The sequence below is a fragment of the Theropithecus gelada genome, chromosome 19 (assembly GCF_003255815.1).
Source record: "Theropithecus gelada isolate Dixy chromosome 19, Tgel_1.0, whole genome shotgun sequence".
NCBI classification, from domain to species: domain Eukaryota; kingdom Metazoa; phylum Chordata; class Mammalia; order Primates; family Cercopithecidae; genus Theropithecus; species Theropithecus gelada.
The window spans coordinates 27,032,485-27,047,824 of NC_037687.1; the positions used below are offsets into that span (position 1 = coordinate 27,032,485).

Genomic DNA, 15,340 nt, shown 5'->3' on the forward strand with positions numbered 1-15,340 from the left:
TTTAAGCAGGTTTATTCTCCTCACCCGGGTAGATGAAGAAACCAAGGCCCTCGGAGGGGGCCGACTTGCCCAGGGTACCAAAATCCTGCCTCTGCCACTTGCTACACAGGACGGCCTCAAGGCAGTAGCTAAATGATTCCTGGATTCACTGGTTCTCAACCTTCTCCCCTTCTTTCCCTTGAAGTCACTTCACGGCTAATTAGCAATTACTTTCTCCTTTCCACTCCCCAGGCCCAGAAGCTACCAAAGGAGCTCAGGTGGTGCCAGCAACAGCAATTTTCCCCACAGGAAAAATGAATGAGCTAAGACAACCCCGGAAAAGTCAGGAAACTGCCAGAGAGAGACTTTAATGAAGATTCTAGAACCACTGCTCTTAATATGAATAATAGGACTGGAAGAGATCTGAGGAATACTCTGGTGCCAACGCTTCTTCCTTTTTGGCCAAGAACTTTTATTTCTTTCCCTTGTATTGAAAGATTTTTTTCCCCTCTACCTAACTGCATTAAATTTTTTTTTTTTCTAAGACAGGGTCTCACTTTGTCTCCCAGGCTGAAGTGCAGTGGTGGCAATCACAGCCCACAGCCTTGACCTCCCGGGTTCCAGTGGGCCTCCCACCTCAGCCTCCCTAATAGCTGGGATTACAGGTGTGTGCCACCACGCTGGCTTTTTTTTTTTTTTCCTGAGACAGAATCTCGCTCTATCACCAGGCTGGAGTGCAGTGGCACGATCTCAGCTTATTGCAACCTCCGCCTCCCGGTTTCAAGTTATTCTCCTGCCTCAGCCTCCCAAGTAGCTGGGATTACAGGCACATGCCAGCACACCCAGCTAACTTTTGTATTTTTAGTAGAGACAGGGTTTCACCATGTTGGCCAGAATGGTCTCAATCTCTTGACCTCGAGATCCGCCCACCTCGGTCTCCCAAAGTGCTGGGATTACAGGGGTGAGCCACCGCGCCCGGCCCAGGAGTTTCTTTTTAGGGTGATGAAAATGTTCTAAAATTGTGGTGATGGCTGCACAACTCTGTCAGTGTACTAAAGCCACTAAGTTGGACACTTTGATAAACGCATATGGATTATACAGTGTCTCAATAAAGCCACTCAACCAACCAACCAGGGGGCGCTGGGAAGGGGTTGAGAGGCCACAGTGAGGCTGTGGAGGCAGACAGACATCAGGCTCAGAGCTGACTTTAGCCCGAGGGCAATGGCTTGGGCAGAGTTTCTAAGGGCAGGCCCACGCCCTCCTTGGGGTGGCCGGTAATGCTGGTTGAGAACAGGCTGGGGAAGAGCCTAGAGCTGAAACGCTCTGGTCGGTGGTGCAGGCACAGGACACCAAGGCCTGGAGAGGGACTGAGGCATGAGGGCTGAGGGACTCTGAAGGCAGCGGACAGGCGTGTGTGGCGGGGGAGGAACGGCGCACACCGCACACCTGTGCCCCCTCCGCAGCCCCTCCTCTTGTCAACATCAGCTTCCCCGGGGACAGCTGTTGGTGGGGGAAGGAGGGAAGGGCCCAGGCCGGGCTGTGGTGGAGACGGTTGCTATGGAGGTTTCTCTGGGAACCAGGTGAAGGCAGCCAGAGGATGGGGGCAGGGTGGCTTTCATTTTCAGAACTGGAACAAAATACAGAACCTTCCCGTCTCAGCGGCCATCTCCATACCCATATTTCGTGGCATTTCTCACTCACTCAACTTTCCCCGGCAATGTGGTGAGGGGAAACTATCATGGTTCCCACTTATAAATGAGCAAACTGAAAAAGGTGAGAGGACTGAAATCACCTGCATCAAGTCCCATAGCCAGTAAGGGCTGGCCCAGGCGTCTGGCCCCACAGCTGAGCTCCTAACCACACCGAGCCTCGCTCCCCACTGCAGCCACCACCACCACCATCCCCTGACTCATCCAGTCCCCCTTCCCATTCTCCAGAGACTTTCTGGGCCATCTCCATGACCTTCCAGACCAGCCTGGGCTTCACTCTCAAATCCAATTCAGGATGATCCGCCCGCCCCAGCTGCAGATGAGGGCCTGAGGCTCCTGCAGGGAAGAGAGGGGCGTCCGCTGCTCACCAACCCCCATCCATTCCTGCTCTGTGGTAGGTCAGGAAGAGGGCAAAGGAGTCTGTATCAAACTGGGCGAAGGCCTGGCGCTCTGATGGCCACTGACCTCAAAACTCTCCATGGGGGGTACGCCCGTGCCCATTGAGGGGGCACCTAGGGGGTCTCGTGAGGCCCTCCCACTGTGGCTCCCCGCCTCCGCCTCTCTCGCTGCAGCTCCTACCATGACCATCCATCCTATGAGTGCTGGCTGGGCTCAAGCCCAGGTACTCTCCTCTGTGCCCCAGTGACCCTGTAGGAACCACACGTCCTGGGCCAACCGAATGCAGGAGCAGGCTCCTCTGGACGCAGCGGTGGCGGCTCAGCCTTCCATCTTGGCAGGATGAGCGCATTTGCTGCGAGAAAGCAGCCCCAACAGCAGGGCCCTGTGCTCTCTTGCTGGACAAACTTTCCAGAACACCAACCCCAGGCCAGGCCACCACGACCACGAGGGACCAAGACAAGCCCACTCCTGAATCACGCCTCAACACAGACAACACCATGTCCAAACCACAGAAACAACCAAACACCCCCTGGCTCAGAGCTGCTGGCTGTTTCTCAACTAACCCCGGCACTGGCTCCCTTTGCTTCTCCGGGCTCTAGGTCAAATAGATCCACATCATGGGCTTGTCCCTGACAGCCCAACTCCTAAAGTTAGTCCAAACGCCTCCTTATTGAGGTGCCCTGCGGGTCCCTGTGGGGGACAGTCTTCCTGCGGCAATGAGTAATGTGCTCCTGCTGGCCTCTGGCTGGGGGCGTGGACGGCCGGCTAGAAAGAGAGTAAGACACTAGCCCCGCTTTCAGCAGGCATCCTGACCCTCAGGAAGGATTCTCTAGACCGCCTCCTCTGCTCCCCAGAAACACTGTCCTCCTCTACTTCACATGGGACAGGGCTGTGTTGGAACGAGGCCCTGCTCTGTCTCACTGCTTCTAAAGTCCAGCACAGAGGGGTCTAGCCCCAGTCCTCGGAGACTCTTAGAATGAGGGCTGGGTTTCCTTTTGCCCTCTGCTACGGGCAGAGAGGATGACAGCTGTGGGGAGGGGAAGTCACAGAGGGCCAGCGGCCTGAGTCCTGTCCACACTTGTGGTTTGCTGGGGTTTTCCAGGTTTTTCTGAATTACTTGCCTACCTTTAAAACTTGGATGTCACAGAAAAAAAAAATCTGGATTTCTAGCTTCTCCTGTGAAACCAGCAGCTCAGCACCAGCAGCGAGCGCTGCCAGTGTTGCTGCGGCCCCGGTGCCTTTCAGGGGCCCAGGAGCTTCTGGGGGCCACCCCTCCCTCTGGGCCTGACACGCACCCGAGGTGGTCAGCAGTTCACCGGTCCAGGCCTCTTCCCCTGTCAACCCCCTGCCCCTCCACACTGCCCCGAGGTAGTTCTACAATTGTGCCCGTTTTACTGATGAGGTGATCACAGGTTGGGAGTGCAGTGTCTTGTCCGAGGCCACTAAGCGGTAAGTGACGGCATCCTGGGCTCTAGGACACTGGTGTCAGCTGTTATCAGTTTGCTGTGTCCTTTTTTTTTGCGTAAGAGCTGTGACTGCTTCTGCTGAAGGGACAAGAGTGGCGCAAGGGAGGGAAGGGGCTCTGGAGGACTGGGCCACGTGGCAGCCTGTGCTGTCTCCCAGCCCCCACGTCATCCTCTCCCCAACTGAGCTGGCCTTGGCCTACCTGTCCTTGTTTGCCAGGACGCCCACCTTCAACCCCGGCACCCCTGGCCTGCGTGACCCAGTTACCCTCCCTGGCTCCTCTCAGGGACCTCAGTATCACATTCGTTGGCCTCTGTGCTGAGCAACTCATTAGAAAATGTATTGATGCCTACAGAAATAGCAACACAGGGCGGGGGGTTGTGGGGAACGATTCTGGGAATGAGGAGGGCCCTGACTTTGCCCTCGAAGTGTTCGGGGGAGCAGTCACGTAGGCAGACATCTGTGCAAGGCAGATCTGAAAGCAGAAGCAGGCGTGGCGGGAACAGAGGAGAATCATGCAGAGACCTGGGCTCCAGCAGGCGCTGGTTTCACCGACATCATCTCCACAGCGCTCCGGCACCGGACCAGAGCAGAAACTGTTGCTCACAGGGCACTTCCCGTATGCTAGGCCCCACTCTAGGTATTTTACGCACATGTACACATTTAATCCTCAAAACCACCGGCTGCAATGGACCATCTCATCCCCATTTTATGGAGGGGAAACTGAGTCACAGAGAGGCTGCCACTTGCTGAGGGTCACAGAACTGGTGGAGTTGGGGTGTGAACCCAGCAGGGTGGCGCCAGGGCCCATGCTCTGACCCACATTGCAGAAGGCAGCCGAGGCTCAGGCAGACGAGGGCCCTGTCTGCACTCCAGTCTACAACTGAGTGCTGGGCTCAGGACCAGAACCCAGGTCTGTCTGATGCAAAACTCGGAGCCTTTTCCATCATGCCAGGGCCACTCTGATTGGGAAAGCACTGAGGGGTTGCGGCAATAGCAGGGTGATGGCATGGTGCAGGCGGGAATCAATAGCATTTGGCAGTCGTGAGCAGCAGCAGGCCTGAGGTGAGGGTCGGGGCTTGGAGGCCTCCCAGAGGCTACACCATGGGCCCTGGGGCCCTGGAAGCTGTGCAGCATGGTGGAGGCTGAGGTCCCATCTAACTGGCAGCGTGATTTTCACAACCTCCCTTACCTCTCGGGACCTCAGTCTTGTCTCCCGCTAACAAGCCTCTGTGACCTGAGGGCCCTTCTTGGCACCGAGTCCCAGATTCTCAGGGTCCTACAAGGGTGGCTGATCTCCCTCCCTCTCCATGCCCCCCCCTACTCATGCTGTGCTGGAGTTCTCCCTTATCCAAGGCTCTGCTAACCAGGAGCGGTTGCCAGGTGTGCTGGGGTCCCCAGAGAATCCCCCAACTCCCCCTCCCCGTCAAACAGCCAGGGCTGATGCAATCTGCCTGCAACCACCGCCTCACTCCCCAAGCCTGGCCCCTCCGCACCGAAAAAGAGTCCCCAGCAGCCCCACCCTTGCTTGAAGCCCCAGCTCAGGAGTTGAAGGGGAGCTCCAGGCTGGGGGAGGCCAGGACATGAGTCCTGAAGGAGCCATAAGCCTGGGTCAGCAATGTGCACATGGGGGGACTCAGGGTTCGAAGGTCTAGGGAGGAGGGTCGCAGGCAACCACTGATGACCCACTGTGAACTAGAACAGGCTGGGAGGGGCTGGAGAGTTCAGGGTGCCAACTGGCACCCACTCAGCCTGAGTCCAGCTGCTTAGTCTGGCTGGGCTGAAGTGGGTGGGACCCAATAGCTAGAGAGACAGCAAAAGGGTTGAGATGGGGGCAGGGGTGGGGAGGGGAAGCAGAGTCCCTGCCCAGGCACCTCTGCAGCCAGCATAAACTGCACGTAGCCAGCAATGCAATTCTCCTACTGACCAAGTTATTAAAAATTACCCAGGCTGGGCCATGCGCGGTGGTTCACGCCTGTAATCCCAGCACTTTGGGAGGCCGAGGCGGGCAAATCATCTGAGGTCGGGAGTTTGAGGCCAGCTTGACCAACATGGAGAAACCCCCTCTCTACTAAAAATACAAAATTAGCCATGTGTGGTGATGCATGCCTGTAATCCTAGCTACTCGGGAGGCTGAGGCAGGAAAATCTCTTGAACCCAGGAGGCAGAGGTTGCGGTGAGCCAAGATGGCACCATTGCACTCCAGCCTGGGCAACAAGAGTGAAACTCTGTCTCAAAAAACCAAAAAAACCCTAAAAAAAAACCCACAACAAAACAAAAACAAACAAAAAATCCCAGGCACAGTGGCTCAGGCTTGTAATCCTAACACTTTGGAAGAGTGAGGCAGGAGGATCGCTTGAGCTCAGGAACCAGGAATTCAAGACCAGCCTGGGCAACAGAGTGAGACCCCGCCCCCATCTCTACTTAAAAAAATAAAAATAAAGTATCCTACCTGGCCATCCTCTCAATATCCTGCAATACCAGTCTAAGTATGAGACAAAACCAAATGGAAGCACATTCCATAAAATACCCAACCAGCATTTTTCCAAATGGTCAGGGTCACGAAGGACAAGGAAAGTCTAAAGCCAGTCACAAGCCTGAGAAGGCTGCGGAGCCGTGATGCCTAAATATGACGTGGCATCCTGAAGGCATCCAGAAGGAGCAGAAAGGACATTAGGGAACAACTACCAAAATCAGAATCAAGTGTGGTCAGCGTCAAGAATGGCATCTGGTCAATGGTAACATACTGATGTTGCCTTGGTTGTGACAAATGCAGCAAAGTAATGTAAGATGTTAATGGGATAAACCAAGTGAGAGGCATACAGAAATTCTCCCTGTTATCTTTGCAACTTTTCTGTCGAGTCAATCTAAAATTATTCCAAAATAAAAAATTTTATTTAGGCTGGGCGCAGTGGCTCATGCCTGTAATCCCAGCACTTTGGGAGGCTGAGGCGGGCAGATCACGAGGTCAGAAGTTCAAGACCGGCCTGACCAACATGGGGAAACCCCGTCTCTACGAAAAATACAAAAATTAGCCGGACGTGGTGGTGCGCACCTGTAGTCCCAGCTACTTGGAAGCCTGAGGCAGGAGAATGGCTTGAACCTGGGAGGCGGTGGTTGCAGTGAGCTGAGATGGTGCCAGTGCACTCCAGCCTGGGCAACAAAGCGAGATTCTGTCTCAAAACAAACAAACAAAACCTCAAAAAAACCAGGTAGGTCTTGCTTAAGGCCGGGTGTGGTGGCTCACGCCTGTAAATGCCAGCACTTTGGGAGGCCGAGAAAGGGGAGGGGGTCACCTGAAGTCAGGAGTTCAAGACCAGCTTGGCCAAACTGGCAAAACCCCGTCTCTACTAAAAATACAAAAATTAGCCGGGCGGGGTGACGGGCGCCTGTAATCCCAGCTACTCGGGAGGCTAAAGCAGGAGAATTGCTTGAATCCAGAAAGCGGAGGTTGTAATGAGCCGAGATCATACCACTGTACTCCAGCCTGAGTGACAGAGCAAGACTCTGTCTCAAAACCAAACCAAACCAAACCCAGTTCCCAAGTATAATCTAGAAGGTCTTCTTAGGAGAAGATTCTGCTGGTGGGGGGCTGGGGTAGGGCACGTCTCTGCGTCCTTACCACTGGCAGTCTGTCCAACAGTCTGCCCTTAATTCCATCTGCTTTTGCTCAAAAACCTATACTGAGAAATGGAAGGAAGTTGGACTTACTGCACAGCAATGGAATGAGAACACATCCACCTTAATTATAGCAGTAACAATAACCACTTTTATGCAGCACCTACTGTGTCCCAGGCACTAGTCTAACTGCTCGACGTGGATTAACTCATTTAATCAGCCCTATGAGGTAAGCAGTTTTTTTTTTTTTTTTGAGACAGGGTCTCACTCTGTCACCCAGGCTGGAGTGTGGTGGCACAATCTCCGCTTACTGCAACCTCCGCCCCACCCCAGGGTTCAAGTGATCCTCCTGCCTTAGCCTCACAAGTAGCTGGGACCACAGGCACAAACCACCACACCCAGCTATTTTTTTGTATTTTCGGTAGAGACGGGGTTTCACCATGTTGCCCAGGCTGGTCTCGAACTCCTGAGCTCAAGCAATCTGCCCACTTCAGCCTCCCAGGGTGGTGGGATTACAGGCGTAAGCCACCGTGCCTGGCCCAGAGGCAGGTACTCTTAACACCACCTTGTACCACAGGGGAAACCGAGACACCGGGAAGGGAAATGGCTAGGGTCACACAGCTAATAAGAGGGGTGCAGTCAGGTTTTGAACTCATAAATCTGGCTCCAGAGTCTATGCCAAGGATGTATAAAATTTGGCTTCCTGGGGCTACATCGCAAGAACTGTCTTAGGCCACACATAAAATAACACTAATGATAGTTGATGAGCTCAAAAGGAAAAAAAAAAACACTCGCAAAAAATTCGTATGGTTTAGGAAAGTTTACGAATTTGTATTAGGCTGCATTCAAAGCTATTCTAGGCCACATGCGGGCCCACGGATGGGACAAGCTCAGTTTACGCTCTTAGCTGCCTAAATATGATGTGGCATCCTGAAGGCATCCAGAAGGAGCAGAAAGGACATTAGGGAACAACTGTATACTGTCTCAGTGATAATACAACCCCTACAGGCTCAAGGAAATATAGGGCAGCTGCTCAAAAGCTGGCAAAGTGGACAGTAAGTGCTCTAAGGGAAGGTGGTCAGATCCCAAGAAGGGCTTCCTGCCCGCAACATGGGAGGAGAAAGAAGCTTGTGTAAAACGCTCAATACCAGGATTCCTCCACCTTCTCTGGACCTTGATTCAGTCTCCTAACTGCCACAGAAGGGATGAAGGTTGAACTCCAGCTGGGATGTCCCGACGTGGATGGGACAAGGTGGGTTTCTGCAAGAGAGAAAAGACCGACATCCACCTCGGCTGGTGGAGGGCCCTGTGCATGAGAAGGGGCAAGATGGCTACCCTCTGACTAAAGGGAAACGGAAATCTTCCATTTTTGGCAGGGTTGGGAGATAGTTCCTATCCCGTGGAAGCTAAGGACTGTTTGAAAGGAAGCCAAGGGCAAGGGATGGAGAAAAGGACGCAGCTGGGGCCTCGATGTCTGAATCCCTGCCAGGGGATGGGGCCTGGGCACCCATCATTTGGAACGGAAGATGAGGATGGCCGGAAACAGACACTTCAGAGGAATGAGGGAGACAGAAGAACGACAGCAAGAGTTAGACAGTCCAACGTCTGCGGCTCTTGCAAGGGGGAAGGAAGAAGTGAGACTGGGCCCCAATAAAATATGTTGAGGCCGGGCGCGGTGGCTCACGTCTGTAATCCCAGCACTTTGGGAGGCCGAGGCGGGCCGATCACGAAGTCAGGAGATCGAGACCATCCTGGCTAACAAGGTGAAACCCCGTCTCTACTAAAAATACAAAAAATTAGCCGGGCGTGGTGGCGGGCGCCTGTAATCCTAGCTACTCGGGAGGCTGAGGCAGAAGAATGGTGTGAATTCGGCGGAGTTTGCAGTGAGCTGAGATCGCGCCACTGCACTCCAGCCTGGGCGACAGAGACCGAGAGACTTCATCTCACACACACACCCACAAAAATTGAACAGGAACGTATGAGTTGAACTCTGTGCATAAGGCTTGCCAGACACCGTCTTGAGTTTCATAAACCCACCAGGAGAGCTGATTTTTCTTATTTTACGGATAGGGAAATGAAGCAAGAGAACTTAAGCTATTTGCCCGAGGCCATCCTGGTAGGTCTGTGTTCGGGAGAGTGCTGTGACTCACGCTGGACTCTAACCCACGAGGGTTTCTCGGGGTCAGCAGTTGGGGGATGAAAACATGAAAAGTGTGGCTGGCAGGAAATTCTGCAAGCAGGGAAAGGGAAACAGAAATTAAATGGGGCAGGTCTCCGGGAAGAGAATGAGGCTGGATCCACAAAATCACAGGAGGAAGCAGGCCCAGACCTCACAAGCAGAAAAAGAAAGAAACCAGAGTTTAGGAGGAAACCAGACCCCGGAGCTACGAGGAGAGGGCTGGATCCCCGGCTCAAAAGGGAGGAGGGGCCTGGACCCTAGGAGTGGGAAGGAAGAGGTCGGATCCCCTGATCCCCAGGAGGAGGGGACGGGACTGCCACCCAGTTGGGGCCCCGCGAGGGCGGGGCGCGGAAGGATCCGGGCGGGCCATGCTGCGCCACCTGGAATATATCTGTCCCCAGTCCCCGGGGCCGCCTCATTCCCCGTCCTCGGATCACGGTCTCTTCTAACTACAGCGTTCTCCGCCTCCGCCTGCGTAGCCCCGGCCATGGCTCTGTAGCCTGGACCCCTTTGTGCCCCCAGCCCGTCTCCGCGCTCACCACGCCTGCGCTCTCCGCTCCCACCTTCTTTCTTCAGCCGAGGCCGCCGCCGCCTCTCCTTGCTGCAGCCATGGAGTGAGTAACCGCTTACCTCTCCCTCTCCAACCGCCTTTCCCGCCCTTTCGCAGCTCGTGGCCCTCTTTAGGGAGTCCTGGGGGGAGGGGAGCTGCGAGCGGGGAATCACGGTCGCGCAGGCGCAGAAGAGGTACGGTGGGCCGAAGGCGCGCGGCTGCGCATGCGCACTGGGCCCGGAGCCGGGTGGGAGAGTTCTAGAGACTCGATGTTTGTCAGCCGGCGTGTGGCTGCGCCTGCGCACTCCAAGGGAGGGTGTGGTCTTTTTCTAAACGATTCTGTGCGTGCTTGGTTGTTCCTGCGCAGTAGCCTACCAGTGCCCCATAATGAATGAGCGGCGGGCCCTGAGTGTCCGCACATGCGCACTGATTCCCAAGAAGGCGGAGGTGTAAAGCAATTGGACAGCTCGGAAGACGTAGCATGCGCTTTGGCCCTTGGCGCATAGCCGCGTGTGGACGGCTGGCGTTCGGGTAGCCGTTCTCTGCCTGCCCCCTCTACCCTCCTCCACCCTCCCTGCTCCACGTTGCTCTGGCTCACAGCCCAACTTCTTCCTTTTAAACCAGGCGCCTGCTGAGGCGGGGACTGGCTTAGATTGACAGGGGAGAAGGCGGGGCTTAGAGGCAGCCCCTCTAAGTGGGTGGGGCTAGAACCACTGTCGTCACGATGGGTGGGATTTCGTGAGCCCATTGTGAGAAGGGGCGGGGCTAAGCCAACCTTTAGCTGAGGGGTGGGGCTTCGATGGGACAAAGAGGCGGGGCCTCTGGGGAATCGGAGAGGGGCGGAGCTAAATAAACAATGAGGGGCGGGGCTTGGAGGGGCAGTGGCAAAGCGAGGAGTGGGATTTGAGTGGATAACATTGCTGAAGGGCTGGGGCCTGGGGCAGTTCCCCTGGGCACTGGTTTGGGATGGAAGCTGGGAAGGCAGTGGGGCCAAAAGGAAATATTTTAGGGCAAGGGGCGTGGCTGGAAGAAAATGTCCCTGGAATTGAGTTTTTCCATGAAGCGGAATATTCTGAGGTGGATGGGAGGGGCCTAAGGTAATTCCCCTGGGAGACCCTTAGGTTTCTGTATTGGGGGAAAGGGTGGGGCATCGGTCCTACCTTAGGACCTAAAGAAATTCCCTTGGGAGTGGGTGGGGCTCAGATTTGGGTAAAGAAAGGGCAAATTTAGAATTCGGAGAGGCTGAGGCTTAGTTATAAACTGTGGTTGGAAGGGGGAAGGAGGAGCCCCGTGGACGTGCCTGGGGGTGTGGCTTGGCTTCCCCATGATTTTTGCCGGTGGATGAGGCTTTCCTGACCCCACGACCCCACCCACTCTTGTCTCACACGTGTAGGTCTTCCACTTTCGCCTTGGTGCCTGTCTTCGTCCAGCTGAGCATCCTCCAGAGCCTCGTCCCAGCTGCTGGTGCAGCCGCTCCTGTTGCCATCAGTGCCCTGCACCTGTGCTACAGCCATGTCACTCCTGGCCACGCTGGGGCTGGAGCTGGACAGGACCCTGCTCCCAGCTAGCGGGCTGGGATGGCTCGTAGACTATGGGAAACTCCCCCCTGCCCCTGCCCCCGTGGCTCCCTATGAGGTCCTTGGGGGAGTCCTGGAGGGCGGGCTTCCAGTGGGGGGAGAGCCCCTGGCAGGTAAGGGCAGGTGGAAGGTGGAGCAGGGGAGTGGAGGGCAGGGGAAGATGGGGGAGGAAGAACTCATCCATGTATTCATTAAATGTTGAGTGCCTACAATGTGCCAGGCACTGTTTTAGGTGCTGAGGATACAGCTGGGAACAAGAAGAACATGGTCTGTGCCCTCCAGCAGCTCACACTGTGGAGAGTAGACCAGAGGCAAATTAAATGAGAGTGTATTGGAATAAGTCAGAAAGACTTAGCAGCTGAGCTACAAAATGACAAAGGGGACCTAATTCAGAGTGGGTAGCCAGAAGACCTGCAAGTAGGTAACATGTTGACGGAGGCATAAAGGATGGGAAGGAAGCCAGGCATGGTGGCCTGTAATCCCAGCACTGTGGGAGGCTGAGGAGGGAGAATTGCTTTAGTCCAGGAGTTCAGGACCTGGGCAACATAGCAAGACCTCATATCTATAGGGAAAAAAAAAAAAAATTAGCCAGGCATGGTGGAGCATGCCTGTAGTCCCAGCTACTTAGGAGCCTGAGGTGGGAGGATCGCTTGAGCCTGGGAGGCCTAGGCTGCAGTGAGCCAAGATGATGCCACTGCACTGCAGCCTGGGCAACAGAGTGAAACCTTATCCCTTAAAATAAAAAAAAAAAAAAAAAAAAGGAAAGGAATGAGCCAGGAAAACATCCAAGGGAAGAGCATTTTAGTTGGAGGGAACTGCATATGCAGAAGCCCTCAGGAGGCAGGAATCATTTTATTCATTACTGTATCCCAAATGCTTGGCACATCGTGGGTTTTCAGTAATTAATGCGTAAAGATGAAACAAGGTGTATCTATGTGTGTAATGTGATCTAGTTTGCCTTTTAAGAACAGAGTAAATACAGACACCACAGATACAGAGTACTCAGTAAAGGAGATGTTGGAATGGTTGAAGAAATGCTTAATTGACTGTTGGTTGAGTCACTGGTTGGTTGGCTGGTTCTGTCTTTTTTTATATCTTTTTTTATTTTTTAATTTTTTTTTCCCCTGGACCCTCTTATAGGTTAAGACTGATTCTCTCATTGGCTAATTTGTTGGTTTTTGGTCAACTGGTTCATTGGTTGATTAATGGGTTGATTGATTGGTTGACTGGTTTATTTGGTTGGTTGGCTGATTCCTTGATTGATTGGTTGACGGGTTGGTTGGTTGGTTGATTTGTCGGTTGGTTGGTTGGTTGAGTGGTTAGTTAGTTGGTTGATTGCTTGGTTGACTGGGTGGTTAGATGGTTGATGGTTGGTTGGTTGGTTGACTGGTTTATTGGTTTCTTCACTGGTTTATTGGTTTGTTGACTGGTTTGATGATTCACTGGTTAGTTGTTTTACTGAATGAATGGAACAGATGCGCCTGAATGAGATGTGAGTGAGCACCCAACTAGGCAGAAGACCAGCAACTCAGGAGATTTTGTGTCCCTCCCCACTTTCATCCCAGGTGATGGCTTCTCTGACTGGATGACTGAGCGAGTTGATTTCACAGCTCTCCTCCCTCTGGAGCCCCCTTTCCCCCCAGGCACCCTCCCCCAACCTTCCCCAACCCCACCCGACCTGGAAGCGATGGCCGCCCTCCTCAAGAAGGAGCTGGAACAGATGGAAGACTTCTTCCTAGATGCCCCGCTCCTCCCGCCACCCTCCCCGCCACCGCCACCACCACCACCACCACCACCACCACCAGGCCCCTCCCTCCCCCTGCCCCTCCCCTCCTTTGACCTCCCCCAGCCCCCTGTCTTGGATACTCTGGACTTGCTGGCCATCTACTGCCGCAATGAGGCTGGGCAGGGGGAGGTGGGGATGCCGCCCCTGCCCGTGCCACAGCAGCCCCTTCCTCCTCTTCCACCTCAACCTTCTCGCCTGACCCCCTACCCACATCCTGCCACTACCCGAGGGGACCGCAAGCAAAAGAAGAGAGACCAGAACAAGTCGGCGGCTCTGAGGTACCGCCAGCGGAAGCGGGCAGAGGGTGAGGCCCTGGAGGGCGAGTGCCAGGGGCTGGAGGCGCGGAATCGCGAGCTGAGGGAACGGGCAGAGTCTGTGGAGCGCGAGATCCAGTACGTCAAGGACTTGCTCATCGAGGTGTACAAGGCCCGGAGCCAGAGGACCCGTAGCTGCTAGAAGGACGGGGGTGTGGCTTCTGGGGGCTGGTCTTCAGCTCTGGCTCCATCATCCCCCTGCCTCCACCTAATTCCATACCCCTCTCTTGGCCGGGCACAATGGCTTATGCTTGTAATCCCAGTACTTTGGGAGGCCAAGGCAGGAAGATCGTTTGAGACTAGGAGGTCAATACCAGCCTGGGCAACATAGTAAGACCCTGTCTCTATTAAAAAAAAACCCTTCTTCCCCACAAAACCACCCAACTCCTCTCTGATTTTATCCTTTTATCCTCTCTCTGCTTTTATCACCTCTCTTGTGTATTTCTGGATTTTCTTCCCTCTTCTCTCCTCCAAATCATTAAATGTTTGGCCTTAGTCAATGTCTGTGCCCGTCACATAACATCCAAGGCACCGAGGCCCACGGGGAATACAGGAAGCAGCTGGGAACTTGGAAACCTGGTCTCTTGAATTTCAAACCTGGTTTCTTGCAGCTGGTTGTCTGGGGTGAGTGGAGTGGCTACAGGATAGGGCTGAAGGACTATGCAAATGAGGATGTAAGTCAGGGCAGGCTTTGAGAAGTGGACCCATATCCTACAGGCAAAAAGCAGGCTAGGTGACCTTGGGACACTATGCTAAGGGAGGAAGCCTAAAGGCAGCCAGGTTTACGGAGCGGGAAGATGAGCAGGCCAATGGGAGGAGGGGCAGGGCAGGACTGTACTTGGTGACTGGGTGTTCATTTTAGCTGTGGGAGAAAATCAGTGTTTTGTGAAGGTGTTGGAGAGGGGCTGTGTCTAGGTGAGGGATGGTGGAGTACTGATTTTTTTGGGACGTTATGAGCAAAAATAAAATGAAGCATTTCCTCTGGCCTGTGCATCTTGTCTTTGTGAGAGAAGCAGCTGGGGAGAGGGTGACCTTGTAATCCCAGCACTTTGGGAGGCCGAGGTGGGCAGATCACCTGAGGTCAGGAGTTCAAGACCTGCCTGACCAACAAGGTGAAACACCATCTCTACTAAAAATACAAAATTAGTTGGGTGTGGTGGCGCGAGCCTGTAATCACGGCCACTTGTGAGGCTGAGGTAGGAGACTCTCTTGAGCCTGGGAGACAGAGGCTGCAGTGAGCCGAGATCGTGCTATTGCACTCCAGCCTGGAAAACAAGATTGAAACTCTGTCTCAAAAAAAAAAAAAAAAAAAAAAAGTGGGGGGCTGAGCGCAGTGGCACACGCCTGTAATCCCAGCACTTTGAGAGGCTGTGCCAGGTGAATTGCTTGAGCCCAGGAGGTGGAAACCAGCCTGGGCAACATAATCGGAACTCATCTCTACAAAAAATAATTTTAAAAAAATGGCCGGGTGCTGTGGCTTACGCCTGTAATCCCAGCACTTTGGGAGGCCAAGGTGGGTGGATCACCTGAAGTCAGGAGTTCAAGACCTGCCTGACCAACAAGGTGAAACCCCATCTCTACTAAAAATACAAAATTAGTTGGGCGTGGTGGTGCCAGCCTGTAATCACGGCAACTTGTGAGGCTGAGGTAGGAGACTCTCTTGAGCCCGGGAGACGGAGGCTGCAGTGAGCCGAGATCGTGCTATTGCACTCCAGCTTGGGAAACAAGATTGAAACTCTGTCTCAAAAAAAAAAAAAAAAAAAAA

At 54.0% G+C, this 15,340-nt stretch overlaps 2 protein-coding genes across 13 annotated transcripts in view; one reads left to right on the forward strand and one right to left on the reverse strand.

The window, feature by feature from the left end:
- The window catches only part of NUP62 (nucleoporin 62), a 38,626-nt gene that overhangs the window by 12,114 nt on the left and 11,172 nt on the right, over positions 1 to 15,340 (reverse strand). For 2 of the 10 annotated variants that reach the window (XM_025367383.1, XM_025367386.1), the window contains exon 1: positions 9,979 to 10,878. The exons of 1 other annotated variant lie outside the window; for it this stretch is intronic. The gene's annotated coding sequence lies outside the window, so the exon portion shown is untranslated. Of the gene's footprint in view, positions 1 to 8,331; positions 8,430 to 9,887; positions 10,879 to 15,340 lie in introns of those variants that run through there. 7 more of the 10 variants (XM_025367384.1, XM_025367385.1, XM_025367382.1 and 4 more) reach the window with 6 other exon arrangements.
- ATF5 (activating transcription factor 5) lies at positions 9,584 to 14,560 on the forward strand. 3 transcript variants are annotated; one of them, XM_025367393.1, is made up of 4 exons: positions 9,766 to 9,962; positions 10,266 to 10,429; positions 11,292 to 11,588; positions 13,041 to 14,560. In XM_025367393.1, the coding sequence occupies exons 3-4, from the start codon at positions 11,411 to 11,413 to the stop codon at positions 13,715 to 13,717; spliced, it is 855 nt and encodes a 284-aa protein (XP_025223178.1). In that variant the 5' UTR covers positions 9,766 to 9,962; positions 10,266 to 10,429; positions 11,292 to 11,410; the 3' UTR covers positions 13,718 to 14,560. The 3 variants fall into 3 exon arrangements, with proteins under 3 accessions (XP_025223176.1, XP_025223178.1, XP_025223177.1); XM_025367391.1 differs by lacking the exon at positions 10,266 to 10,429 and having other exon boundaries at positions 9,584 to 9,962; XM_025367392.1 differs by lacking the exons at positions 9,766 to 9,962; positions 10,266 to 10,429 and adding an exon at positions 10,767 to 10,995.